Genomic DNA, 27964 nt, shown 5'->3' on the forward strand with positions numbered 1-27964 from the left:
TTATCCAATTATACCCGTGAAGTCGTAATACATACTCAAATTTTACCATATCCAATTCATAAGTTATTTATGAAGTAACAATTTTAATTTTTAAAAGATTAAATTAACCGCTTTATTAAGTGACAAATTGGTGGTAAAAATAGTTTCTGATCGACTAAAATTAGCATTTCGTACCTAACTTAGGGTTACAATATTCATGTAATTTTGTAGTTTCATACTCCGTATATAATGGTGGGAAGACTATAGTTGAAATCTCAAAACCAAGCAGGCGGGAAGAGACAGCGGCGGAGTTTTCAGATAAAGATTTGAATTTGAAGTTTGAACGTCGCCCCCCTCCCCTCCCTCATTCTTTATTTTTTCAAAACGGTAACCCAATCCAATCAGACACACCACACACAAATCGCGGAAACCCTCTTTCCATACTGAGTGACCTCACCTCACTCTCTACCTACTGCTACCTCTACCTCATAAACCTACAAATTTTTTCCCTATACGTATACCATTACACTCATATACCCAAATCGTTCATCTTCCCCAGATTCAAGAATCCGGGTCCAAAAGAAGAAATAAGTTTTTCTTCTTTTGGGTTTGGGGCAATTCTTGAGTTTTTTTCTCTGTTATTCGTCAAGGATTTCAACGGTCGGTGTAGCAGGAGTGGAGGGCGGGTTCAAAGAACAGAGCACAGGGAAGGCCAGAGGTTCATTTTGTCTGCAAAAGGTATTAGCTTTTTTTGTGGGTCTCTGTGTGTTTTTTTGGCCAAATCGTGAATGCCCGTTGCGTATCCCTAGTTCTAGATTGCAGATTTAAGTTTTTTTTTTTTCTCTTGAATGCATAACCAAGAGATGAATCTAACGTTTCTGGATGTCTTGTCTCTGGTTTTAAGGTGGGGCTTGCATTTTCTTGTGAACTCTGTGTGCTAATCTTGATTTTATCCTCAAGTCTCTGTGAATTAAAGTGAGTTTGATTGCCTAGATAAAATTGAAAAACTTAGTTATCAAATATTGACATTTGAATCTGTATGTATTTGTTGTGAAAATCATATGACATGTAGGGTTTGAAAGAATGTTGTCATTGAAAAACATTATTCTTGACTGACAATGGAAATTGCATCCACTACCTGGGTGTATGCATTTTGTAAATCCTATCTTGTTAACCATAGCTTTCAAAGTACTACAAGTTAAATTAACCTAGGTTGCTCATGTTTGACTTAAACAAAAAAGGCCAATAGACTAGTCTTGCATTGATTAAACTTGTATCTTATGGTTACCAAGTTAATGGGATTAACATGAATGACAATGAAAAATGTGGGGTGGTGTGAGTTAAGGGATGTTTGGATTATGTGATATACAATAGCTTTAACCTTTTTTTTTTTTTTTTTCTTCAGGTGAGCAATGGGAAGGAGTCTTAGTCCAATACTTAGGAGGGAGCTGGAGAATCTGGACAAGGATGCTGATAGTAGGAAATCAGCAATGAAAGCATTGAAATCATATGTGAAAGAGTTGGATTCCAAGGCAATTCCTCTTTTTCTTGCTCAGGTTTCTGAGACCAAGGAGGCTGGTGCATCATCTGGTGAATATACTATATCACTCTATGAGGTTCTTGCTCGGGTCCATGGACCGAAAATTGTACCTCAGATAGATAACATAATGTCCACCATCATCAAGACCTTGACATCTAGTGCAGGCTCCTTTCCTCTTCACCAAGCTTGCTCAAAAGTTGTTCCAGCTATTGCAAGGTACGGGATGGATCCTACAACGCCAGAGGAGAAGAAGAGGTTCATCATTCACTCCCTTGCTAAGCCACTTTCAGATTGCCTTTTGGGTAGTCAGGAGAGCCTATCTTCTGGGGCTGCCCTATGCCTGAAGGCTCTTGTAGACTCTGATAATTGGCGGGTTGCTTCAAATGAGATGGTGAATGAGGTCTGTCAGTGTGTTACTGGGGCCTTGGAGAAGCATTCACAGACCAATAACCACATGGCCTTGGTCACTTCCTTGGCTAAACACAATAGCTTGATTGTTGAAGCTTATGCAAGATTGTTGATACAATCTGGATTGAGCATTTTGGGATGTGTAAACGGAGAAGGAAATTCTCAGAAACGTTTGTCTGCTGTTCATATGGTTAATTCCCTGATGAGGTATCTGGATCCCAGAAGCATATTGTCTGAGATGAAAATAGTGATCGAGGAGATGGAAATATGCCAGTCTGACAAGATGCCTTATGTTAGAGGGGCTGCATTTGAGGCACTGCAAATGGCTAAAAGAATTTGCTCTGAGAAAGGCATAAAACTCGAGAATGATGTGGATTCAGTCACTGGCTCCAATTTCGACAGTAGAGGGTATACCAGGAGAAATATGTTTGATTCACCTTTAACTGCATCACCCGAATCTCAAACCGTTGATTCATTTCAAGGGTTTAATTCCTTCCTTGACTCACCACTTTCAACCAATCAAACCTCTCGGTATCTGAGTGATGGTCGAAGGAGTGTGAACAGGAAACTTTGGAAAAGGCATGAAAATGGTTTAGATGTGTCTCTTAAAGACGGCATCTTTTCTGAAGTTACAAGTAGAAGTGGCATCCAGAACTCTGTGCATGATGAGTTTACTAATAACGGTGAAGATTATAGAGACAGATTTGCAGGGTTTTTCCCAGGAAGCGGGCGAAATGGGTTTGTAAGGAGTGCAACTCCAAGTCCTCAGGTACCATTCTAACATTCTAAGTTTTTGACAAAACTTATATCTTTTGGAAGTTTCTTTTTCACAAGCAGACAGGCAAAGTACAGTCTTTATATGAACATGATTTCTATTTTGATGTTTTTGGTAGTGACATTCACTATCTGCTTCTCTTTTTTAATGTTTCAGAGGTCTCGCTCTCATGTTACCCCTGACAATGTAGCCATCTTCTCAACTCCAAGAAAACTCATCCATTCACTCCAGGATGTACACAACAACAGCCCAGATTTCTCTGAAAAGAAAACCCGAAGATACAGGAGCCTTTCTGCATGTGAATTCGATTGGAGTCCAGCGAGGTACAGAGAAAGCAGCCTACTCAATGGCAAGACCATGAACAACGGGGACGAGAAGTTTTCTGATGAAAGCGAGCAACTTAATCATCAAACCTCAGAGTCGGTATCTTCTGCAGAAGGCGTGTCTGCTGATACTGAACTTGAAGGCATCAGAAACAACACCCGGGAGACAGTAAAGTCTAGAGGTTTCTGTCTTAAACACCCCCAGAAATTTATGTGCAGAACGATTTGCTGTCTCTTAATTGTTGTGCTGGCGGTTTTCATGTTCTTGTGGAATGACAGTCAAGGCCAAGGATACAACCTTGTTCCTACCTAAGTATGATGTGGTATCTGCAAGGCTTAGAATTTAACTACTAATAGGTAGTAGTACTGTAGTAGTAGTTAAATGAAGTGTGTATCTTTCTTTCTGTTTCAAGATTTCTACATAATTAGAGGTAGAATCTGATGTATACTTGGTTAGAACCTGGCAATTGTTATGTTCATTGAGAAATGTATGATTATCATGATCTGTTGTTTCTTCATATTTCTATCTTTTCGGTCAGATCTGGAAGGTTTAAAATGCCAAATTGCTGGTATGCTCTTCAATTAGGTACCAACTTCCATGAAAGAATGAAAAGGAATAAAGTGAAATTATATGAATTTTAGCCAAACCATTCCCTATAGTATTAATCTGCAAATAACAACACAAGACCAAATATTTGCTTGTCTCAATTGCTATTCTCCATCTTTAGCCTTCTTTCCAGTCTTGTTCTACATCAATTTGGTAAAATGTTGGGATCCATTGTTGGTTGTACATTAGTATTGAATTTGAAGTACATTGACACTAAGAACTGAAGGGGAAGTATTGGTCATACCATACAAACAGCTAAACTAACTAAGAATCCCAGCAAAGCACCAGCGACGACTTGGATCTCTGTGTGGCCTATAGATTCTTTCAGCTGAGTATACCTTAACTGTTTTGATCTGTCTTCTGCATCAGAGGTCATGTTCTGCGAGATTGACATCGGGGTTTTCTGGTTATTGGGTTTAAGAAACAGAGCTGCATTCTTCTTCAATTCTGGTTCGAAAGAATTCAATTCTTCTTCGGACATGGAGGGTTCAAGAATCTGTACATTTGACAGTGATTTTTCTTGTGAATTGTCAGTCGAAACAGCAGCACCATTGTTTGAGGAGCTTGTATTTAAACATGTCTCAGATAAAAGCTGATTCAACACTTTTGCATGGATGCCAACTTCCCTCCGAACACCCTACAAAAGCGAAATGTTCAATGTCAGACAGAATGGATCATTTGGATTAACAGAATCTAAAAATTACGGAGTAGTTTTTAAAAGACTAATATTAATTTTAAAATAACGTGCAGTAATGATTCTGACTATCTTTAACTTGAACATAAAAGACTAAAGAAAGAGAGAGAACCAGGACTATGTGGTCCAATGGTACCCGGGTTGGACTTCCATTAGGAAGGTTGTGAGTTCAAGCCTCAGTGGAGGCGTTATTAGCTCTTTGTGTTTCAGTAGGTTGAGAAAGTATATGAACAGATACTACAATGTAATAGGGCTAGTAGCATCCAAAAAAAAAAAAAGAAAGAAAGAGAAAACTTGTCATTACAAACCTGTGCATCATACATGACAAGGCCAGCATAAATGACTGCTAACCCGAATACTGCGTCAGAGAAACCCCTGCATTCACATCATGCTCCAATCACAAAATAGATGTACGCAGTTAGGCAAGAAGAATGACCAAAAGCAATGCGAAAATGTCTTACTAATCATATCCCTCTTCCAAAGAAATGTTCATTAACAATGTACCTTTCAAGGCCAATGGAGGTGGCTGTGGCAACAACGGTCTATCATTTGCAAATAGCTCAAACTTAGTAAGGTAAAACTATAAATTAAAAAAAAATAATGAATCTAAATAAAAAGAAAAACACCACTGCTGATAGTATACTAAATCCAATAGTGTTATTCCCCCCTAAAGAATGTTTCAGCATACTTTGGGAAGTAGGGAAATGAATCTAAATAAAAAGAAAAACACCACTGCTGATAGTATACTAAATCCAATAGTGTTATTCCCCCCTAAAGAATGTTTCAGCATACTTTGGGAAGTAGGGAAGAGGAGCTAGGTCACCCGAAGGGTGAGGAAGGGAAGAAAAGCAAAGATATCTTACAGAAGAGTGTGTGGAAGGGAATCCTCCAGCCTGAAAGGCTGTCCTAATATCAAAATCATTGCCATAAAATACAGCTGATGTAAAAGGTTTGGAAAGTTGTCCAATTGCCGCAGAAAGAGCAGCAGCTATCAAAACCTGAATAGTGCTCATAACAAGTTAAATGAAATATGTACAGAAAACAAGAGAAATAACATTAAAAAATCTGTACAGATAGCCTTTGGAGATTGGCAGGTATAATGTCCAGTCAACCCCAAAAGATTTTTTTTTTTTTTTTTTTCTTTCTTTTCAATTACAGTTCCATTTACATGCTTCCTTTTCGATGTCTCTCTTATTTATTTGATCCATGGACAACTGCATTCATGTTTGATGGAAATTTTTAGGTGTTTCACTTGAATATTAGCGTATGCTAGTTTGTGTTGATTACGAATTCATCAACTACCAAACCATAGAAATTAGGAAAATTACCCTTTTTTCCCAGCATGTTCAAAGCAATTTGAATTGCTAATTTACTACATAAATAAACAGGCAAGAATACTAGGGAAAATAGTCTCTACTTATCAAATGGTGGTAAAACACTGAGAATATTAACCACATATGTTAATTCAGAAGAGAGTTTAGATACCAAAGGACAAAAGTCCACCTTGATTACTCTATCCCAAATCTTTCAAGAATGAATTTTGAAACGAAAAAAGCTAATGAAGCACAAGATGATGGAAAAGCAAATTATTGACTGGAGATTTTTTTTTTTTTTTTTTAAATAAAAATAAAACCAATAACAATAACAACTTACCTTGTTGTGGATAATATCTGTGATTCCATCAACTCCATTGCCAAGGGATGCCAATTTGAAGGAATGCAAAGTGGAACAGCCTCCAGTTCCTTGTCTAGTAAAAGGATATGCTACCTTAAAGGCAATATTGTTAGGGCCCCTTGATTCTGTGTGAAATGAACTCGTATGATTACGGGATGGTAAAGCACCCAGAAAGCCCAAACTCCGACTCAACAAGGCCATAGCTGGCTTCACCTATCTGCCTCTCCTCCGCATACACACATCAAAACTCTTTAGAGGATCTACAAAATTATCTGATGAACCCTCAACTCATGAGATCTCAGAATGAGTTATATACATTTAAGTAGAATTTTGGTCTATCCAACAAATATAACTAGCACTTTGAAAATACCCGCAATAAGGCGAGGCAAGGCAAGGGATGGGGACTATTCCCCAGCCTACCAACCCTATACCGGTCCCTGGGACCTGGATTTCCTACTCGTCCCCATCCTATACTCTATAGTAGGGCGGGAATGGAGTTCAATCCCCATTTCCTTACCCATCCAGTGTACCAGCCATTAGTTCATTCCTCGATTGATTTACAACAAACACTTTTCACAGTCAGTGACTCCAAATTAGCGTATTGCAATAAATTTTTGTTCCCGCGTAAACATTCAAGATCGAAATCAGATTAAAAGGATTCCTATTTCAAAAACGAACACTTAAAAATAGTAATTGAGCGCAATGCAATCCAATTTGAACCAGACAGAGAAGTTCCTCATCTTCAATTATTTTCAGCATCACAAGTTAGAAGCAGAGAGCTAGAAAGTCAAGTAATTGAATTCCCTCATAAAAGCTAACAAGCCTGGATAATTCAGTAGCGACTATGAAGAACAAGAGCAAAGAAGAGTTGCGCTCACCGGTATACTGATGGCCTGCGGTTGCGACTCCGCCGTTCAAGCCACGGCCGGCAGGATTAAGTACTTGAGTAGAGGGTAGGGAAAGTTGACGATATACGATTAGATATACCTATACACAGAATTGGATGACAAATGTTCATGAACATACTTGAGTTCAACTTTGGATTCGAGTTAATACCCAAAATGGTTTTGAGTGGTTTTTCTCAATTTCGCCATAAACGATTTTGGTGACTTAATCCTAGACTTTTGTGTTTTTGTTCAATTTAATTTTCCGTTTATTATTCTATCAAATTGATGTTAAATAAAGGGACAATTCAGTCATCTCAATATTGATTATTCTTTACTCTTAGTCTTGTGAAGTGCAAAATTTCTATTTCTTTTAGGAATTACTAGAATAAAATTTTATATTCGCTAGTTTGGGAGCAATTCAAGAGACGTTAATATTGAAATTATTGAATTATTTCTTTATTTAACATGGATGGAATAACAAATGAAGGACTAAATTGAGCAAAAAACACACAAATTTAATATTACATTAGACCACCAAAATCGTTCAGGATGAAATTGAAAAAAGCCATTATATACGGTGACATTTTGAGTATTATCTTGAGTCCACTTTTTGAAAGAGAAAATCACTCCTTTTGCTGATTTTGTTAATTTTTTTTCAACCTAGATTAAAGTAGTTTGTTTTCTTTCTTCTTTTTATTTTTATTTCATTAAAACTTTTGGTATATCCAAAATAAATTTGTATGCAAAACTTGATACACTGTCTAATATAGTACTAATCTTATTAAAACATAAGGAAAGTAAAAATTTTATCAACCTTGAATTCATCTTTTAATAAGATAACAACACACAATACTACACTCAATATTAGCGTATAATATAACTGGTCATAGAGGTGAAACTTTGGAAGAATGACCAGGGATCGAGTCTCACCAGCGGCAGTGTGGGAGCAACCTCTCAAAGTGAGGGGGTTCCTTGTGCGCAGTGAGCACCGATCTAGTCTCTGTGATTAATGTTCAGTTGAGTCACCATGATTTACACCCTCCCATGTCGGTATAATATAGATATTTGGATAAGAAAATAGTAAGTTTTGGTTGGCTGTGCTTGTAAGTTGTAACTGTGGAGTGTATTTGGATTATGCAATGCCACTTCTTTCTCTCCTCTTTTGGACTTTAGGCAAAATATTAGTGCTCTATCACTCTATGTCTTTAGCTTGTGGTCCAATAAGATATATATTATAAAAACTATTTATATTATTTAAAATAACTTAAGTTTATGTCTTAAACTTTTAGAATGGAGTCCCAGAGTGTATTGAAAAAGTTATGTTGATGCCAAACACGCTCAGATGACATGCAGTGACTCTCCTATATAAGAGGTCATGAGGCTCTGTGGAGGCTCCTTGTACTTCAACAGATTGAAAAAGTGTAAGTTGTAACTGTGGAGTGTATTTGGATTATGCAATGCCACTTCTTTCTCTCCTCTTTTGGACTTCTTTCTCTCCTCTTTTGGACTTTAGGCAAAATATTAGTGCTCTATCACTCTATGTCTTTAGCTTGTGGTCCAATAAGATATATATTATAAAAACTATTTATATTATTTAAAATAACTTAAGTTTATGTCTTAAACTTTTAGAATGGAGTCCCAGAGTGTATTGAAAAAGTTATGTTGATGCCAAACACATTGTGCTCAGATGACATGCAGTGACTCTCCTATATAAGAGGTCATGAGGCTCTGTGGAGGCTCCTTGTACTTCAACAGATTGAAAAACTATAGATGATAATGTAATAGAGTCGTTGGGGAGCGCCTGATTCGCATAAGGTGGTATGGAGCAATCAATAGGCACGATTTGTTACATGGATATCGTTAGAGACTTCTCATATAAATGGTTGAAATTTTTTCTTGTATAAAACCAAAGAGATGAGAGAATTGAAGAGTATATGATCATAGATTATCATGCTCAATAATCTGTGCTCCTCTCCACTCTTCACCAGGCTTCAAAACCACGGGAAGCAGCACTGAAGCAGGGCCTGTGCAAATGAAGTAATCACTCCCATGCTTCTGGGAAATCGATCCTGGACTTGATACATATACATCATCAAACCCCATCCTTATCACCCTGAAGAACAGCTCACGACCCTGTAAATCAATACCACATCAGATTTAATCATCATAAATCCACTTTCCCCAACATACTTGTCTGTAAACAATTCAATACAGAATTCAGTAAATTTTATATAATTGATAATGAGATTGAAAGTGGATGGGAGGATGAATGTGAATGTGGTACCTGATCTAGGGTTTCGTATTTGGAAGGAAGGGTGTTGTAGAATCCCTTTGATCTTTCAGCGGGAGGGACGGCGTAGATTCTGCTCATCTTGTGGCGGAGCACGGTGATGGGAACATCCTGAACCGCCCAGACGCCGGATTTCTTTTCCGGCTCCCATCCAAAGGAGAAGAAACCAGGATCCTCAGCTTTCATGGCTTCCGAAGGGGAAAGGATTTCGAAGGGGGAAGAGAGAGGAGGGTGTGAGCAGTAAGAGGCGCCTATTAACCCTTGGATTCCTGTTCCGCCTCTGCTCTTGAACCTGAAATGGCTGAGTATTGCCGTCTTTAAGGTAACCGGTTTTTGGCCGGTGTTCTTCACTATCACGGCGGTGGCCATGGTGACCGGATACAGGGAGACTACATAGGTTAGGTCAAGAGCCCCCCTAGTGCAGCTCAGTTCAACCTGCAAATAGTTGAGATTAACAGAACATAAATTAATAACAATTATTCATAACACCTATCATTCTTCAACAAAGTTATGCAGTACCTGAACGGCATCAATGGAGTCTGAATCGGCATCAGTGACAGTCCACGGAGTACTCTTGGGCGCAGGTGGGGCCAGGGATGATGCCGCCATTGATAGAGACCTTACCTTGGAGGCGGGACTGGGTTCCGGAACCTCCTCCACGATCAAACCAATGCCGCCTTTGGAGGAAGACGACGGTCCGGCGGGAGGCAGCGTGTATACAATTTCCTCGAAGCCGTCGTCTTTCCAGTAGACTTTTGGCCGGTAAGAGGTGACGTGTGCAGTCGGAATCTGCAGCTTGAGTGAGCTTCCATTTCTGACTGTCAGCTCAACGTCGCCGGCGTCGGAAAATTTGATGCCTTTCCGGCCGAATTTTTCTTGGAGAGTTTCAGGAACTGACGGCGTTGTTATGGTTGAGGTCGGAGAAGAAGAAGAAACAGAAGCAGAGGCCTTAGTAATGGTTGGTTTGAGAACAGAGAAGGATAGAATAGAAGCCATCTTCAACCAAGAGATCTCTCAAACCAGCTCTTGGCTTACTTACTATAACACCTTAGCCAGTTAGCCTTAGCCTCACGTGCAGATCCACGTGACCACTTCCACTATAACTAATTCTCTAATAAATTCGGACAAAAATATTGGGGGAAGAAAAGTAGAAAACATATGCACCTACAATTGAGGGGAAATAAGCTATATCTCTATAGCTTGGAGGTAAAAATCTCTTTTTTAACTGTCGAATATAATTTTTTAAGAGAATAAAAATCCATTTAAGGTTGCATTCAATAAGTTCACAATTCAACATCACAAAGCAAGGTGACAAAACTTAGATCATCAACAGCAACCCAATAATTGATGTTCAAAATTTTCTAAAGCCAATACTTGGTGTGAATGTACGAAGAAAAGACAGGCTAAAGTAGGTTAAAACCCAAAAAAAAAAAAAAAAAAAAAAAAAACCCTAGATGGCAGAGCGGCGGAGGCACAACCAAGATACAAAATAGTAAATCAACTCCCAAAACTCAATCCTCGTCCATTGCTCCTGCTGCACCTGGATCTCTCCTTGGACCACCAGCTGGTTTTGCCATTATAATCTGCACCGCAATCAAATTCACAAACTCGCTAAGATGATTACACAAACTACTACTACTTGGTAAAGCTAAACGGCACACAGGCTTTTTTGGTCAGATGGTTAGAGCCCTGAGATAGTTAAAGGTCTCATGCCTTGAGAAGTATACAGTTATACACACTGTACCATAAGGCAGCATTGTTTCCCTAGAATAATGTTCTTCAATTTTGGAAGTATATTATTCTACTTTATTGTTTGGGGAAGTTTAGAAAGGAGAACGGCAAAGCAGCAGATTAGCAATAGATGTATATTGAAAAGAGTTATGCTTTTCTCGATGAAATCCAATAATGTTGTCCACACTTTCTGAGTAGAGCTACTTGTATTGAAGAGAAATGAGATTAATAAGCAGGCTGGTTACCTGGTCCACTCGTAGCACGGTGCAGGCAGCATCGGCAGCATATTTGAGAGCAAAGAGCCTATTAAAGTAAAGCAAAAGGCAAGCACAAGTAAGCAGTCAGCCCAACTAATTGACGATACAAACATGACAGGAAAAGTCGTACTTAACTACCAATAACTAATAACTAGCTTAAATATAGTATTACCACCTTAACCACCACTAAGTTACTAACAGGTTTATATATAGTATTACAACCACACTACAATTGACAATCGCACAGAATATGTTTAACCATCAGTGTTTTTATGGAACGTTAAATTGTTTCTTCCTGTTGCACCTAATTCTTTGAGAAGAAGCTTACTTGGTGATGTAGAGGTCCCATATATCCATGGTAGAAGCATCCTTGCATGCTCCTTCCTCCAAGTTGATGCCTACTTTGGTGTTTCCAGATGCATGCTCGGCATATAAAGAAGATATTATTTCCATAGCATTAAGGCCAGCATTATCAGCTAGAATTTTAGGAACCATTTCAAAACTTTCGGCAAACTTAGCAATTGCATACTGGTCCAGACTACATAGAAACAAATAAACTTATTATAGGACTTTCCCTCAGTGCCTCAATCAACTTCTACCATACTCAGATCATAATGGAGAGGTTGAACATGAACAGCTAAGAAATACACAAGGCATCAACACATGTAGAACAGAGTAGAAAACCATTGAAAGTCTAGAAGAAATGACAACTGACATCATACTTTGCACAATCATAATTGACCAGAACCCCAAGGTTTAGTATTTGAAAGGTTCACAAAAGCAAACAATTGTTAAATACTCGTATCTGTCACCGATGGCATTAGCATGAATCACACTAAATCAATTAAAGGAGTATTCATATATACATCAATGCAACAGAAATTATTACCCAGTCTCTTTGAGAGAAAAGTCCTTCAGTCTCCTGGCCAACTCAATTTCAGTAGCTGCAGCTCCAGGTACTCTCCTGCTGTCCCTACACATTGCCTGGTAGAATGAAGACCCACTAAAGTTAGATTCTAACATGAAGCTAAGCATAATCAGTTGAAAGATCTTATAAACAGAGGATTCAAGAACACTAATCTATATGCATGCAACATATACCTTATAGGTATTTACACCATCGTCAACTGCTCTTTCAAGGTCATCCAATATACTATCAGTGCTGCCTCGTAGAACGACAGTGGACACAGAATTTCCACCTTCCTCATTTCTTACAATTGTAACCTAGAAGGTAAAACATAATTTATTTAATAGCTTAAACTACTTACATGGAACAAAATGTAAAGAATAAATTCAAGCATGTACCCTAATGCCACCAATTTCTTCAACTGAGACGGAATCAACATATCCAAGGTCATCTGGATTTGGTTGGCTGAGCTTCAACTGGTCTCACAATTAAAGAAGACAATTAGAAGCAATGCAAATTATGTAACTTGTAAGTGTGTGTGAGACAATTAAATCAAGCTGTAATGACATGCTTACCATAGCAACAGCACCAGTGGTTCTGCAAAAACGTCGCAGTTCAAATTTGGAGCTTATTTTTAATACCATGAGCCTGCAACAGAATTAATAACATTATAAATTAGAAGGCCAAGGACCACTAACAAGACTTATAAAGGGGACAGGTAGGCGGTAGCATTCTCATAAACATTTACTGTGGGATTGACTTTGAATCTCTGGTTGCTCCTTCATCAAAACCCCAAAGGACCTACACCTCATACAAATACTCAAGCCCTCTCAAGGAGAATATTTGAAGCCCAGGGAAAATGCATACAGAATTGGAACAATAAGACAATACAATAGCATCCAGCTTTTGAATGCACAGTAAAAATAAAGAAAACATCACCACATAAATATGCCAAAGAGTCCAATGGCATAGGCTATAAGGGGTCTCAAGTTCAATCCCAATCCACCAGATTTACAGACACACACACAAAATCAACACATAAATATTAAACATAAACGGTGGAGATTGTACTTGTAACGTTCACAGAAATGCAGCGCCATCTCTCCAACTGCACCTCCACTAACAATGACCTTAGCACCTGAATCTGCCACTGCTTTAATGAGTTCCTCAACCTTAGCTTCCTCAGTTTTTGCATAATTTTCAAGCTGCAGATGCAGAATATTAGAGAACCTAGTGCACAATAGATTATTCCAGATAATGAAATGTGAATCTATAGACTCTGGAGATCATCCATCCAACCCTTGTACCTCACCCTTAATATTCTAAGAAACCCTACTTCTAAGTTTGTACCACTTCAAGATGCATCACTTAACATTGAATGGCTTTGTCTGCATATAAGTTCTACCAGTACGTATATATAAAACATTCTGATATGATCATAAACTCAAAAAGATTAAGGGAAATTAAATAGAAGTATTGTATCTTGTTCCATAACATACAAAAGCCTCTCAACAAATTCAATGGCCAGACACAAGCAAAAAGTTAGTGTGATGCAAGGAAGTGATGTATAGCATACCTACTACTCTTATTAGAAAACTAAGAAAAGAAAAAAAGTAAAAAATAAATTTTTAAAAATGAAGTTCTACAAAAACAAAAACTAAAAAAAAAATAAATCAAAGTAACATGGCTCAATGAAATACCTGGTCAGCACTATGAATAAGAACTGTGCCTTTTGTATCAGTTGCAGTTGTATCAACTCCCCCGGCAAATACGGCAACCTACAACAGTATATAATCAACTCTCGAACATGGATCAAAATCAAACCACAACACTTAAAAGAACATGCAGAGTTTTTTAATAGTTTCATCATGACAATTTTTTACCAAGTACAAAGCAAAACACAAGAGGAAAAAAAAAAAAAACTCCTTTTCCACTGATTATAACCAAAAGGGCATAAAGTAAAATGTGAGCTTGTAAGATGCATTACTTTACATAATGTATAATATTAACCAAACTAGAGAAATATCCAAAATATAACTTATGGTTGAAGACTTGAAGCCCTAGAAAGCATCAGCAATGGCAACTTATATGCACAGAGAGAGGACTAACACTAAGGTAATATCAAATCTTTCCAGTTTACTAAAAAGTATTATTCCTTGTACTGGACAGAGTTTGCAACCGAAAATACCTCTATCTACCAAATGAAACAAAAGAATAACGAAAAGTTATAAAAAGTAGGAACTTAGGAAAACCCTTTTTAAGCATAAATAGCAATATTATGAGTAGTGGTAATACTAATACTAATATGGAATAATAATTTTCCTTGAGAAATCATGATATCATATGAACAAATTAAAAGAAAGAAATAAAACTACTCACCTTTGCCTTTTCCATCCTCTTTATGCTGCCAATAGCATCATTTTTCAATACCATGCCTCTAACTATGGTTGAATTGTGTAGACCTCCACCCAAGAGCTTGGCAACTCGAACATTATCCACATTGAAATTAGCTGGGTTCTTAGGGCATACTTGTATACATGCCTACAGAAAAATTCATCAAAACAGAATTTAAAAAAAAAAACAACAAAACAGCTGATACAACGGAAATTAGGACAACATGTTGAACTAGAGAAAACAAGCACTCATGATATTTACCTCAGCAATAAGAGGACACAAGATATCCTCTTGACCAAATTGTTTGCTAGCAACTGCAGCTTTCATTCGGGAAACAACTTCTTCCTTGTTTCTCACATCCATATTTTCTGAACCTCCTTCAACTAATTCATCTAATATTCTAACTGTCTGTAAAGATAAGTTTAGTAAAAATATTAATTCAAATAGAACGATTAGTACATAAAAAACTTATTATTAGCCTTATATTGTAGACTACACAGACCTCATTAATTGCCTTATTGTATCCAATAATGATCTCACTAGGGTGTAAACCCATCCTAATGAGTTCCTCGGCATTCTGAAGCAGCTCTCCAGCAAAAGAAACAGTCAGATTGGCCCCGTCGCCAATCTCTTCTTGTTGCGCCTTTCCTGCCAATACCAAAAGTTTGGCAGCAGGATGCTGGATCTCAAGTTCATTCACAATTGTGGCAGCATCATTGGTGACAAAAAGCTTGTCAAGATGATTGATAACCATCTTATTCATACCTGAACAAAAGTAAAACCAACTGGGTAAAGAACATATAGTCTGTTATTCCTACACGCATGATTGTTCAATAGCAAATTAAACCCCTATTTGAAAGGAGAAAATAATAATTTCTTTCGAGGACACTTGCGTAGTTGCTCAACTACGCGTATAAAATAGATTAGACAGGAAGAAGTATGAGATCTAACACCGAGCTCCTCCCCCCTCCCGGCCGCAGCTCTCTCTCTCTCTCAAGCTCTAAGTTTCTGCACACCATGTGTTTGAAAGTGCGACACTGTACTTCCTGTACTCATTTCTCTATTTGTGTCACCCTAACATGCACATTTATGAAAATAGGCCGTCTGTTGCAGCTTGGAAACACTAAACAACTCCATATCACTTTGAAACGAAACACTATTAAAAAGCAAGCAGTTTCCGAAGAGAAACTAGGTTGGAAAACGAGAAGTAAACGAAGTTGGGGAGAAAGAAGGTACCGTTGGGGCCGAGAGAAGTTCGAGTGATAGCAGAGAGCTGTTTGCAGGCGTCAATGTTCTTAAGCACCGCCTCGTCCAGTCCCGACAGATGCTTGTGCCCTTCTTTCAGCATCGACTGCATCCCGTACGGCTGCATTTGGAATCCCACCATTTTCGTGCTCGGAAGCTTAGTTGTGTGCTCAGATTTGCACTCCGATCTCTAGTGGCTGTGGATGTTGTGCGATCTTGTTTGAAGAAGCGAGAGAGTGAAGGACACAGTAAAGTGGAAGAAAATATGCCCTAGAGCGTCTCTAGTATCTTCCACATTTCTACGTTCGTGCCCCGCGGATCTTTTAAACTGTACCCGCCCAGCGCCCGGGCTTGAGATTTTGGCCCGGTTCCCGTATTCACATTGCTATACCATAGACCAGGTCCACCTTGCAAGGTGGACCATGATCCTAAACGACGTATAAATTGTATATTTTTAGTATTGTAATTGTGAATTTCTAAAATGTTAATTGTTTTTTAAGTCAAAACACATAACAGTTGTAGAATAGAATTTTTTTAATACAATACAGTGTGATTACAATATTTGAAAGGAAGAATGTAAAACAAAGTAATCAATTGCATATATGTTAACATTGTGTTTTCGTAATATACAAATTGTGAAACATTTAGACGTCATTCAACATTACAAGGTGGATTCGGGTCTACAAAATAATTTACGCCGATATTTCCTATTTTTTAACTTTTTTACTCAGGCTCTTATAATTAATTAGATATTAAATTTCTCAATTTGAACTAATTAGTTAATGTACCTCATTTGGTTCGTAAGATAAACTCATCCAATTATAACCTTTCTCGTAATCTAAAGAATTAAAACTCATTAAAATATTACTCCGTAACATTTAAGGATATATAAATGTCCATTTAAATATGTACACACATTCTCACTTAATACAACGCAAAAACATCACTTTTTTCCTCAATCCCTCTATTTCCTCTCCACATTATCCAAAAACATCAACCCTATAAGGAAAAAAGGGAAAAGCATATGTGAAAACACAAATACTTAATACACTTTTTTAATCAAAAATTTTGTTTAGAATTTGAATAGATAAATACGGAGTATCTCTCAATTATTATCATATGCTAATATTTCTATATGGGTTGAATGAATTATTAGTTGGATTGATCAAAAGTGATAAAAATAAAATTAAAAAATGCAAAACAAGAAGCTAAAACTTCAAAATTCTTAGCAGTCCAAGTCAACATCATGCTGCCTATTTTGAGAACAGTGCATTCTATTCTATTTATATTATTGTTCTTGGGGAGAAAAAGAGAAAAAAGAAAGCCACATCAACCATGTCATCTAACAAATCAAACTTTATTGTGTATTTTGAACACACTAGACCAACTCTGCAACTCCCATAAATTGCCCCACTTGTTGCAAAAGAACTTAACAAGCATTTCCAACCCCACCGGAGAGCACCGCTGCAAATGTCACTTTTTCGCCATGAGGAATCACTCCTACATCAGCCTTGGCGGTCTCAGGTGCGGCTGAACCATCAGAATCTGCTGGTTTAGCGGAGATGTTTTTATCTGTCGTCTCAGTTTTGTCTGTTTCCTGTGAAGATAAAACGATAAATGGTTTTGCATTTCCGGCCTGCAGGAATTAGAGGATTGTGATAAGCATCAGCTACAACAGAACCATTTCCAGCACATTACATCACATAAAAAGAGAGATGTGGAAACCACACTATGCCATTCTAATTACTGCATATACATCTGAAATGATAATAACGGAGTAAAAACTCTCACCTGTTTTTCCAATAGGCGCTGCTTAGCCTTTCTCTCTTGCATTATCTTCTGGCGTCCTTCATAAAACTCGAAATCATCTAAAATGCTCGTCTTACTGGAATGTCCTTTCAGTATTTTCAATACGTCAATACCATGCTCAAAGCTGACCTGCAATACCAGAATACCAACACTACCGTTTAGCCATAAATTCATAGCTAAAAAATATTTAAATTAAGTGCCGCGTACGTGACAAACCTCCTGAGTATCTCTGCTGTTGGTTACGGGCTTATTCTCATTATTCTCTAGAGTGATGTGCCTCAGCATGCTATTAGGTACATCTTTTATAATATGCCACTTGGTAGGGAAGCACCCATTCCACTTGTCTTGTTGCCAATATTCAACAGTTTTGTCATAATCGACACGACCAACCATCTCGGCAAGGCCAACAAACTGTCCACTTGCATTAACCTGGAAACCAGGGAAAAAGAGCACGTTACAACTAAGACATTCACACTGAACCAAAAACCATTTCCAATATTAGAATAACATGACAAGTTCTTAGCTTACAGAGAAAAGCAAAAAGACAGGACATCCCCCAGACTTATCCTGGGCTTCTTTATATGCTTCATCTAGTTTCTTGTTACCGTTGGGGGTGCTGGACCACACACCATATTTTATGCTTTTATGGACATCATCCTCATTGTAAGATTTAATGACAAAGAATTTAGCATCTGTGTAAGTCTCAGGAAAATCATCTTTGTTGTACTGTTCCCTATCCGGGAAAAGTGGTAAATTATCATCATTGCTATTAACCCTCAGAGGAAGACTCTGCCCCTTAACTGCTAATGTGATAGATTCAGAATCCTTCAGGTCCTTAAAGCCTTTCAATCGCGGTCCTCTGTTTAATTCATTTAAGCCATACACACTTTCGTTGTAATTGGTAAATAAGCCATTCCCACGACCCCAGGATCTAGACTTGTTATCAGCAGACGGCCAATCATGTGAACCTGCACTCAAATAGCTATTTGGTCCCAAACCTACCCCACTTCTAAATGTGTTCCCATAATGGCCATACATCCTGTTACTTGGATACATCTGATTCACATATCCACCAAGTCCAGATGATGCCCTCGGATGTTGCAAGCCCTGTAAATTGACAAACAAAACCACTTTTTAAAATGCTTCCAAGTAATTGATCCACAATAACATACGAGTGATATGATGATATGAACTCTGATTCTAAAAGATTAAACTAAAATTAATTATCCACCTCCTAAAAAGAACACAAAGAAAAATGAAATGTGAGCACGCTGTTTGCAACTTTTAGTTGCACAGTAAATGATAAACTATAATCCAGCCTAAGAATATTAAAAAGAACAGTAAAATGAAAATACAGAGAGGACTTCGTGAGAATATAGAGTTTCTGTTAAACAGATGAGATGCAATCAAGTGAAAATGACCAGAATAATGATTATAATTGGCAATTGACTTTTTTATTTTTATTTCTCACAAGTAAAGAGAGATTTATCAAGTCACCAAGCAAAACAAACTATATAAGCTTTAGACTTTAGCATACCTACCTACCTAAGAAACAAACCAAAGTAAATCACTATAAGGTGGATTTCCACTAACCCAAATCAAATGGGTGTAAACAAAAAGACCGTTAATGAATTAATGTTGATCAACTTGTCAACAGCCTAACAAAATTTTAACAATTTCTTTCATTCCAGATCAGCAAATTTAACATAATGGAATCAAATGCCAATTGCAATCACATTTTATTTCTTTTGAAATTCCAGCTTTACAAGTCCTCTCTAACTCAACCATGCAATACCTACTAAATAACAACCCACAGCAAGAACAATATTGCAGCAATTCCAAGCCCAACCACACTATTGTAACACCTAGCACAACTGTTAATAGAAATAGCAAGAGACAGACTTAGCATTATTCAGCTATACATCATAATGTAACGGTTAATGAAAATATATAATTGCTACTCGTGGATTACAACACAGATGAAACAATTAGAGAATATTGGAATTGCATGATGAATAACTAAACAGAGGAAATAGCAAGATACAAGAATATTTTCTTCTGTTTCAGAACATCCAAACCCCATTGTCCTGATCCTATCAACTAGAATTAGTTGGTATGAAGTGAACTGCCTATCCACAAATTTGATGATGCATACCATGAGATGTGGAAGAGGCTGCAAACTTTGGTTTGTTCCAGAAGGGAAGTTGCTATTATGTGAAACTGGTGAAGAGATCCATTGATTTGCTGCAAAAACATTCATTCAGAAATCAAACATAGTAATATAAGCACTAACTAACTCTTGGTCCTTACAACCAAAAGCAAAGAGATACCTGATGGGATGCTTCCCCATCCATAGGAGTCAAGGGATTTCAGAGAGGAGTCCTCATAAATTGGTCTTACAGGCTTCGAAATGGTGGTTCGATCAGGCGCCCCAGCACCAACATGACTTTGATTTACTTTGGTGGTGTCCCCAATCAATTGCACTTTGTCAGGTGCAATTGGAGTTGGGACTTCAGACTGGGGAGCATAAGGCTTGTTTGTTGAGAAAGTTCCACTAGTAGTAGACGATTGAAAATAAGTAGTTGGATATTGGTATTGCTGAGCACCATACATCTGGTTATCATGCTCAACGTGTGAGCCTGATGGAGAATATGTTCCATATGGAGCATAACCATACCCATGATGATAGTCACCATACATGCTCTGCAAGTAACTAGTAGCATATCAGAAGCAGTCTTCATTAAACAACAAATTTCAAGCATGTCTTTTAGGTTAAAGACAAATTAGGCAGCCTCAAGCAGATTGGAGCCTCTTAGTTAATCTCATTTAATCATACTCCCTATCCAGCTTTGCACAGTTTTCTTGAATCAAACATGAAGTAGAAATCCAGAAAACAACATAAAAAGCAAATTTTAATAGCGAGCAAGGAAATAATAACAGGAAATCAGTAACAAAAACCTTACTGGAGGCAGTTCAACTCTGTCAGGATTTAAAAATCTATCCCATTCATTGGTTGAGGAACCATCATAACCTGCAAGTAAACCAAAGGAGAGAGAAAATCTAATTAAAGATAATCTCTAGTTATTTATCAGATATTGCATAATTTCTTGCAAATGATGAAGGGCCAAACTTTCAACCTTCATGCCTCAAATCACTTTGTAGATTTAATGCCCCTGGCCTATCCTTTTTATAAAAGATGTTCAGAAATGGAGGAAATGTAATACTTCACATCTTAACTTCTTTCAGTGAAATATAATCAAACTAAAAATTTTACTATTTAATTTAACAATATTTAATATGGCATTAAAGAACAAAAACTATAATTACCTCTGTAGTAATATGTTGAGGATGGATATCCATTAGGGTTATAGAACATGCTAGGACCCATGAAATCCTGTTGGGAATGTGTTGTAGATCCCTCAAAGGGCTTGTTAATACCATTTGCTAAAGCACCAGATTCAGCAGGTGCAAACCGGGCAGCTGAAGGCTTTTATTAATGAGGGGGAGCATAATACATAAGTCTAAATTCAAAAATTTTAAATACAAGGGAAAATCATAACAGTAATTTTTGTCTAGCATTAAGAAATTGGGAATATGAACATATCATCTAGCGACCAATGCAAAATATAATGCATTTGATTTCTTTGCATTCAATAATTGGATAATTGGGGCCTTGAAGGTATCTGGTGACAGTTCTCTATAAGTTTACATATAGATACACATATATATGGAGTGTAATACTCCACATCAGAATTTACAAACTGAGCAGCTAAAGGTATATTGACAAACAAAGGAAGAAATGTTACCTTCATTGTGGTCTCCGTAGCTTGGAGGGGCTTCTCATTATCAGAATCCAATGTCAAATTCTGCAGCAACTCCTCTGCAGCTTCTGAAACAGTTACACCGGTTAAATGAAACATGAAGAAAGATGACAATCTAAAATCAAACTCACTTCTCGGACACATATTAACCATTTAAATTCAAGCACATCAATTCAATTACAATATAAACCTCACAGTTCTATCATCAAAATGCACCCACACGAAACCAGTGCATATGCAATATTTATAAACACACACACGCATAAACCCTAGCAAAACCCATATCGTTACAGAACAACAGCAATAACATTAAAATTAAATCACAGAATTCGCGGAACGACGCAGAACGAAGAAAATGAAGAAAAGCAGACGAAATTCAGAGTGAGAAGAAGAGAGGATACCATCCGACGGTGGGACAACGGCCGCCATGACGATCGCCGGCGTGGAATCAGGCGCTACGTCCGTTGGAGCTCGGGTATTCGCGTGCGGGTATAGAGATGAGAGTAGAAATGAAGGTACGAAGGGTACGGAGCGTAGGACTTGGGAAGGTATAGTTGCAGGCTGCAGGGGAAGCGCGAGCGGGCGTTTGAGCTTTCTAGCTTGGAGAAGGTTTTTATGTACTTACGTAGTTATGTATGTATTTTTTTTTAGTCTAAATAAATTTCAAACAACTTGTTTTCAAAAAAAAAAAAAAAAAAAATTCAAACAAGTTTTACTAATTCATGTTATCTAAAATCTAATCTAAAGACATAATAAGTCTTAATTAAAGTTATATTCCAAATTTATGATCATATTTTTAGTACTAATGATTTTGTACATTTTACTTTTAGAGTTGCACTATATAATTTTTTGATAAATATATCCATAGTGTTATAATTTTTGTTATCTGTTCCATTATTGTTACCATGCACGTGCATCTATTATATATATTTTTTATATCATTTAGTGATAATAATAGCTGTAGACATTACATATTGTATTAATATAATAAATAATTATGATTTCATATAGATTTTAATTAGTAAGGATTTGTTAGTTAATTTTTTAAATATAAATATGCGACATATTTTTTGCACATCACGCATATAAAAGACTAATATTTATATAAGTATAATTGAAAATGAATGAAATTATTTATGAGTTACTCAAACTTGTAGCTATTCAAAAAAATTAATGTGCATTGTAAATGAAACATGTATTGTGATTTTAATTAATAATTAAATAGATCTAAATTGTTTATTAGCGTATTCATTGTTACCCAATGATTGAGAACCACATCATGTAAGAAAATATGAGAGGTAAAATTTAGGAGGGATAATAAACATTGTTTAGAGTTCACATTCAAAGTACTATTAACCACTAAAAAATTGAATTTAAAAATTATAAGAGAATATAAAAAGAAATAAGTAAAAATAATCAACCAAGACTATGTGGTCTAATAATACCTGGGTTAGACTAGGGGTGTAAATGAGCCGAGCCGCTCGTGAACAGTTCGGTCAACACTCGGCTCGAATTCGGTCAAAATCGAGCTCGGCTCGAGCTCGACCAGCTCGTGGATTAAACGAGCACGAGCCGAGCTTAGGTATTGTAGGCTCGCGACTCGACGAGCCGCTCGCGAGCCTTATAATATATTATATAATATATAATATATAATTATATTATATTATATTATATTTAGTATATAAAAATAATAATTAGGGGATGGAAATTAAAATACTTTAATAATTATGTATGGATAAAAGTCATAAAACAAAGTAGTTTAAATTTTAAATCAAACAGGTCAAATTCGAGATCAAAATTGAGCCTAAACTCAAGCTCAAGTTCAGGCTCGAATTCGAGCTCGAGCTCGAGCTCGAGCAGCTCCACAATTGCCGAGCTCGAGCTCGAGCATCAGTTCACGAGCTCGAGCTCGAGCAGTGTTATCATTAACGAGCACCAGCATGAGCCTACCCATGCTCGGGCTCGGCTCGGCTTGTTTACACCCCTAGGTTAGACTTCCATTTAGAAGATTGTGAGTTCAAGTTTTAGTAGAGGCATTATTGGTTCTTTGGTTCTTTGTGTTTGTGTTTCAGTAGGTTGCAAATTTTGATCAATGTCACATTCTATAAGAAATGGGACCTCATTAGTGTGATTTGTAGGGTTGAAGGGCATTAGGATCAAAATAGTCACATTTTTACTAACATGTTTGATGTTACACACTTATTATACGTTTCAAAATACTTTCAAGTGTTGTCAATAATCGCCAACAAATCAAAATAGTCATATTTTTGCCAACATGTATCGTGTTACCAACTTACCTTATCCTTGTCACATGCAAATAATAAAGATCTTTAGCAAGGAGTCCATGTAATATATATTCAGTGCACATCTGACTCTTAATTCACATTCTTGTGTACCATTAAAAAAGATCGACCCTCTAAGTAACTTTCTCAAGTAAAAGTTTGCACCAACTATGAAAAATATAGTAACTTTCAAACATTTTAAATTGTCAAGAAAGTTAGAGCATCCTACACTGAAGATTTTGATGAATTTTTACATGCATGGAAGAGAGAGGTAATGACGTGAAGGAGAGAGAAGAGAAGAAAGAGAAAAAACAATTACAGTGAGTATGTTTTTCATGACAAGCGCGCACGCAATGGGTGCGTTAATAATACAATTTTTTTCTAACAATCATTTTTTCCCCCTTTTTTCCAAACCTCTATTTATTATCTTTTCGTCTCATTTTACATGTCATATTTACTATTTATTAATCATACATTATTTTTTTTTTTTTGTAGAGTTAATCATACATTCATACTAACTCTTTCTTCATTACTTATTTTCTTTAGTATTTTTAATAATTTTTAAATTTAAATTTAAATTTTTTGTTTAATATTTATTTTAAATTTAGTTTCTAAATATATAATTTTTATACATTAATATTAAACTTAATATTATGAAATTGAATTAAAATAATTTCAATCAAATTTTGAATTAAAAACAACTTCAGTCAAGTCAGATATATAAAATGGGACGAATGGAGTATTATTATTATTATGAAAAGTTATACAATGTCCTGCAATATTTTGTGTTTGATGAAGGTGTAATCTTTAGTTGTTTATCAAAAACACATGATAGATACAAACAGGACACCATTAGCATTAGGTGCAAAGCTGTAGAAATTCCATAATTATTAATATCAGATCTAATTTGAAGATCAAACATAAAAGTAATTTATATGCATATGAGGAAGCATATTCAGTACTAACACACTTCCATGCCTGATCTGCTGACTTTCCTTTCACCAATATAGTTAGTGCTCTCTTCCATCAGTGTTATACAACAACAACAATGGTGCGTGCCAACGATTCATTTCTGGTCTGGCACTTTAACTTCCCGCAATATTTTGGCTGCATCTTCAGGGAAAACGGGATTTATATAACATCCCGTTCCTAACTCGAACCCTCCCACCCCGGATAGCTGGGGTACAATTTGGAGAAACCAGTGGCAACAAGGTAGGTATGAAGGATCAACCTGGAACGGAGAGGTGTGAATCATGAAGTTGAATGGTGGATTGTTCAGCTGTGAGGACATCTTCAAGAGCATAAATTTCAATAGCCCTCCAAGATCAACTGCCTGCACGGTTAAAAAAGTCTAAACATTATTTTTGTGGTACATAAAATGTTAAACATTATTTTTTGATAACAAATGTTAAACATTATTAAACCATTCAAAAGAGATATAGTGGGAAAAGTGAAATGGTTAAAAAAAATACGGAGTTGGTTAATGTAAATGTTAAAAGGGAAATGAACAATTCAAACAGACAGCAAATAGTTGCATTTTAGATCATTTGAGTATACTTAAGTATATACTCCATAACTCCCCCATGATTAGACTATAACTCTGGTGCATGTAAATATAGGTAATGTTATTTGAATGATTAAAAGATTCTATTGGTATCAAGAACAGTTTAAATTCCATTTAGTCTTTACTAATTTACCCACCCAACTATAAGTTCAGTGACAAAAAATCATCAATTACCTTCTCGCTATCTAGGTCGTGAAAATAAGTTGAGTGATCCCGAGGGATTATCCATATTTCAAAGGGGAAAGTAGCAGCAAATGGAACCACCGATTTGAAATGAGTTGAATCATGAATTATAAGGTCATCCACACGAATATCACAGAGGGAACAGTTCCCTGTCTGCTCATAATATTCCTTCATACTGTTGAGACGAGCAGAAACTGTAGTAGGAACTATAGGAAGAGCAATCATCTGGCTGTGAGAATGACTCATGGATGCTCCGGCTGAGGCTCCATGATTTTTAAAGACCTACTAAGCCAACACGAATAAACCCAATGTTAAAGACTAAAATTCATGATTGAGACAAACTGAAAGGTGTGAACACATATGTATCATTTATGTATGTGTGTCTGGGGAAGGGTCACCATAGCAGGTAAAGGTCTGGGAACAAACCGAACAATTATTATAGCTATAATACATTAGAAAATGCCAACAATCATTACCATATATAAAATATAAATAACATTAGAAACAATAAACAGAAACTTTATGCAGTGTATGTCACAGGTTTGTGTATAGTTAAGCTGCTCCCCATGCCTGAAACATACTGAATAAAACTAACTAACTAAGCTGCCAAAAAACCAGTTGTTGCTTCTAGTTAGACCTCAGAGTGAAAGCTATGCTCCACTAGATTGTTTGAAGTTTCAACAAAGCTAAAAACCAGGAAAATCGAAAAACTACCAAAAAAAGAAAAGAAAAGAAAAGAGAAATGGAATATGAAATTCATCATATTCCAAATCAATGGCTAAATGATTCAAATGAAGTGTTGATGACATGTATGCATACTATGTCCAGGTATTCTCAAAATGTTTCAAGGTTTGTGTGTGTGCGCGCGCCTTGCACTGTACAAATATGGATTAGAGAATAATATTTTACACATGGAACATGGATACGTAAACTATTGGTATTGGTGGGCAAGTTTTCGTATTTATCAAAATACAAAATTTAAATTTGGGAGGTCAGGATTAAGGGAAAAAAAAAAGGTTACCTAGCCAAATAATTTAGCAGAGGAAAAAATGCCAAAATTAAGATCCAATGGATTGAGGGAGGTCTTAATAATTATAAATATGTCCAAATGGCAACTGATATGGTATTAATTATTAAAATGAATTCTGAATAGACAGAAATTATCATCAAGACTCCAGCAGTTCCAGCTATATGCCTCAATCATATTCTTCATATGTTTGGCAGACGAGAGTAGAACAGTAGGCCAAGTTTAAAGAAGAGAGCAAAGGCCATTTATCTTGTCGGTTTGGATACAAAATCAATAAAGGATGAAGATATGGAGGGGGATGCAGCTCAACATTCTCAATCCTTTGAAGCTGGAAGAAGTATCACTTCCTCTCTTCCCTTACCAATCAAGATGAGGAAACATAATTTGCTTAGTCTAACTGTGGAACCACCTAACATGGAAGTACAAAAGTTTTCTTCTCTGTTATCTTTCAATGAGCCAAAACATAGTCTCACGGTGGAACCATCTATACCCCTCAAAAACTGAGCTTACATTGGACTGAGAAATGCTCTTCCAGGCCTTAGTCCTCGGCAAGCCAACTTATGCGTTTTAAATTTTATATGCACTCCATCAATTAACTCTCAGAGTTTACCATTAAAATTCAAAAGTTTGCCCGCACAAAGACTCAATGTCCTCAACTCCTCATTAAGTTTTCATATTACTATTTCAACATACATTTTCAGACATTAGGCCAAGAAAAAAACGAAAAAATCAATGGAAAGAAGCAACTGATCTTAATCAATTTCTTTTGAGCTTCCATTCTTCGAACGGTGACCAATAATTCCAGTCCCCAAATAACTTATAGATACTCCATAGTTCAGGAATGATATAATGAGAATTTATAAATAGTTGTAGAATGCTCATATTATTTTTAAAGGAAAAATAAAATAAACCTGAACATATTTGATGGAATCATTCATGCGAAGTTGATCGATCCTAGCCTTGAAAGCCAGCAAAACATCCCCGACCTCAGCCGGCGAAAGATCGATGAGATGAACCGAGTGAACCGGAGATTCGATCACCACATCGTGGAACCCGAACCCACTGACTGACACGTCGCCATGCGAGGAACCTTCATGATTCCGATTCTGGAAATGCAGGTCTCTGTTGAGAGCCGGGTAGAGGTTCTGGATGACTCTGATTCTCCAATCTGAGGTAGAATCAGCTGGGATGCGGAATATCTCGGGCGCGCACTCGTGCTCGTGGCCCTTGCAGAATGGGCACTCCGATTGGTTATTAGGATTAGGGTTCGATTTGGACTTGAAGTCCGACGGACGTCGAGACCTCGCCGGCGAGAATATCACCCATCGGTCGTTGATTCCGTCCTTTCGGATTTCTGAGCTCTGGTTCGGAGATTCTGCTCCCGCCATTGTTGTGCTATACTCTACTGCTAACGCAGTTTTTTGAAGAGAAAAGCCATAGTCGCAATATGAAAGTATTTCTCCTCCAAGTGGATTAGACTGGGCCTCCTCAGCCCAACCTATACAGTAATTGGTCCGGCCCATAAGTATTTGGTACTTTACGAGGCCCAGATATAGATTTTTAATTT

The 27964-nt window shown here is 36.9% G+C and overlaps 6 protein-coding genes across 10 annotated transcripts; 1 reads left to right on the forward strand and 5 right to left on the reverse strand.

The window, feature by feature from the left end:
* Positions 1–252: 252 nt before the first annotated feature.
* LOC109181585 lies at positions 253–3543 on the forward strand. Its single transcript, XM_019331425.1, has 3 exons — positions 253–717; positions 1385–2696; positions 2859–3543. Exons 2-3 carry the CDS (start codon positions 1392–1394, stop codon positions 3336–3338), a joined length of 1785 nt encoding a protein of 594 aa, XP_019186970.1. The 5' UTR covers positions 253–717; positions 1385–1391; the 3' UTR covers positions 3339–3543.
* Positions 3544–3693: 150 nt separating this feature from the next.
* On the reverse strand, positions 3694–7052 carry LOC109181588. 2 transcript variants are annotated; one of them, XM_019331429.1, is made up of 6 exons: positions 6879–7052; positions 5980–6260; positions 5190–5324; positions 4831–4868; positions 4635–4701; positions 3694–4269 (listed from the first exon to the last, which is right to left on the reverse strand). In XM_019331429.1, exons 2-6 carry the CDS (start codon positions 6199–6201, stop codon positions 3871–3873), a joined length of 861 nt encoding a protein of 286 aa, XP_019186974.1. In that variant the 5' UTR covers positions 6202–6260; positions 6879–7052; the 3' UTR covers positions 3694–3870. The 2 variants fall into 2 exon arrangements, with proteins under 2 accessions (XP_019186974.1, XP_019186973.1); XM_019331428.1 differs by having other exon boundaries at positions 5980–6272; positions 6879–7051.
* A 1625-nt stretch (positions 7053–8677) lies between these two features.
* Positions 8678–10229, reverse strand: LOC109181587 (photosynthetic NDH subunit of subcomplex B 2, chloroplastic). Its single transcript, XM_019331427.1, has 3 exons — positions 9697–10229; positions 9172–9612; positions 8678–9020 (listed from the first exon to the last, which is right to left on the reverse strand). Exons 1-3 carry the CDS (start codon positions 10171–10173, stop codon positions 8826–8828), a joined length of 1113 nt encoding a protein of 370 aa, XP_019186972.1. The 5' UTR covers positions 10174–10229; the 3' UTR covers positions 8678–8825.
* A 186-nt stretch (positions 10230–10415) lies between these two features.
* Positions 10416–16023, reverse strand: LOC109181586 (T-complex protein 1 subunit theta). Its single transcript, XM_019331426.1, has 13 exons — positions 15703–16023; positions 14969–15231; positions 14728–14874; positions 14452–14613; positions 13773–13850; positions 13144–13277; positions 12648–12720; positions 12471–12548; positions 12267–12389; positions 12055–12149; positions 11494–11703; positions 11154–11211; positions 10416–10760 (listed from the first exon to the last, which is right to left on the reverse strand). Exons 1-13 carry the CDS (start codon positions 15851–15853, stop codon positions 10689–10691), a joined length of 1644 nt encoding a protein of 547 aa, XP_019186971.1. The 5' UTR covers positions 15854–16023; the 3' UTR covers positions 10416–10688.
* An 882-nt stretch (positions 16024–16905) lies between these two features.
* Positions 16906–21948, reverse strand: LOC109181584. Of its 4 annotated transcripts, none has more exons than XM_019331420.1 (10): positions 21743–21948; positions 21327–21409; positions 20848–21007; positions 20479–20551; positions 19851–20233; positions 19676–19764; positions 18049–18627; positions 17737–17949; positions 17503–17649; positions 16906–17347 (listed from the first exon to the last, which is right to left on the reverse strand). In XM_019331420.1, the coding sequence occupies exons 1-10, from the start codon at positions 21768–21770 to the stop codon at positions 17141–17143; spliced, it is 1962 nt and encodes a 653-aa protein (XP_019186965.1). In that variant the 5' UTR covers positions 21771–21948; the 3' UTR covers positions 16906–17140. The 4 variants fall into 4 exon arrangements, with proteins under 4 accessions (XP_019186965.1, XP_019186966.1, XP_019186968.1 ...); XM_019331421.1 differs by having other exon boundaries at positions 19851–20223; positions 20484–20551; positions 21743–21947; XM_019331423.1 differs by lacking the exon at positions 21743–21948 and having other exon boundaries at positions 20848–21000; positions 21327–21410.
* Positions 21949–24457: 2509 nt separating this feature from the next.
* Positions 24458–27838, reverse strand: LOC109180866 (ADP-glucose phosphorylase). Its single transcript, XM_019330564.1, has 3 exons — positions 27309–27838; positions 25362–25652; positions 24458–24956 (listed from the first exon to the last, which is right to left on the reverse strand). The coding sequence occupies exons 1-3, from the start codon at positions 27783–27785 to the stop codon at positions 24690–24692; spliced, it is 1035 nt and encodes a 344-aa protein (XP_019186109.1). The 5' UTR covers positions 27786–27838; the 3' UTR covers positions 24458–24689.
* Positions 27839–27964: the final 126 nt, after the last annotated feature.

Source organism: Ipomoea nil, unplaced genomic scaffold, assembly GCF_001879475.1.
Source record: "Ipomoea nil cultivar Tokyo-kokei standard unplaced genomic scaffold, Asagao_1.1 scaffold1043, whole genome shotgun sequence".
NCBI lineage: Eukaryota > Viridiplantae > Streptophyta > Magnoliopsida > Solanales > Convolvulaceae > Ipomoea > Ipomoea nil.

Bases quoted from the DNA above. Each gene is read 5' to 3' on its own strand.
- LOC109181585 (XM_019331425.1), top strand. From the start codon at position 1,392: ATGGGAAGGAGTCTTAGTCCAATACTTAGGAGGGAGCTGGAGAATCTG. The intron at 2,697-2,858 runs GTACCATTCTAA...TTAATGTTTCAG, and splicing joins GTGCAACTCCAAGTCCTCAG to AGGTCTCGCTCTCATGTTAC.
- LOC109181586 (XM_019331426.1), bottom strand. From the start codon at position 15,853: ATGGTGGGATTCCAAATGCAGCCGTACGGGATGCAGTCGATGCTGAAA. The intron at 15,232-15,702 runs GTACCTTCTTTC...ACTTTTGTTCAG, and splicing joins AACTTCTCTCGGCCCCAACG to GTATGAATAAGATGGTTATC. The intron at 11,704-12,054 runs GTAATAATTTCT...GTTTCTATGTAG, and splicing joins TTTTCTCTCAAAGAGACTGG to TCTGGACCAGTATGCAATTG.
- LOC109180866 (XM_019330564.1), bottom strand. From the start codon at position 27,785: ATGGCGGGAGCAGAATCTCCGAACCAGAGCTCAGAAATCCGAAAGGAC. The intron at 25,653-27,308 runs GTTTATTTTATT...TTGGCTTAGTAG, and splicing joins ATTCCATCAAATATGTTCAG to GTCTTTAAAAATCATGGAGC. The intron at 24,957-25,361 runs GTAATTGATGAT...TTAACCGTGCAG, and splicing joins ACGACCTAGATAGCGAGAAG to GCAGTTGATCTTGGAGGGCT.
- LOC109181588 (XM_019331429.1), bottom strand. From the start codon at position 6,201: ATGGCCTTGTTGAGTCGGAGTTTGGGCTTTCTGGGTGCTTTACCATCC. The intron at 5,325-5,979 runs GTAAGTTGTTAT...AGCACTATTCAG, and splicing joins CAGATATTATCCACAACAAG to GTTTTGATAGCTGCTGCTCT. The intron at 4,702-4,830 runs GTACATTGTTAA...ATGTGAATGCAG, and splicing joins ACCTCCATTGGCCTTGAAAG to GGGTTTCTCTGACGCAGTAT.
- LOC109181587 (XM_019331427.1), bottom strand. From the start codon at position 10,173: ATGGCTTCTATTCTATCCTTCTCTGTTCTCAAACCAACCATTACTAAG. The intron at 9,613-9,696 runs GTACTGCATAAC...AACTATTTGCAG, and splicing joins ACTCCATTGATGCCGTTCAG to GTTGAACTGAGCTGCACTAG. The intron at 9,021-9,171 runs GTACCACATTCA...ATTGATTTACAG, and splicing joins AATACGAAACCCTAGATCAG to GGTCGTGAGCTGTTCTTCAG.
- LOC109181584 (XM_019331420.1), bottom strand. From the start codon at position 21,770: ATGGCGGCCGTTGTCCCACCGTCGGATG. The intron at 21,008-21,326 runs GTAACATTTCTT...CATTAATAAAAG, and splicing joins CTACGGAGACCACAATGAAG to CCTTCAGCTGCCCGGTTTGC. The intron at 17,950-18,048 runs GTAAGCTAAGAA...CCTGGTTTCCAG, and splicing joins CTGTCTTTTTGCTTTTCTCT to GTTAATGCAAGTGGACAGTT.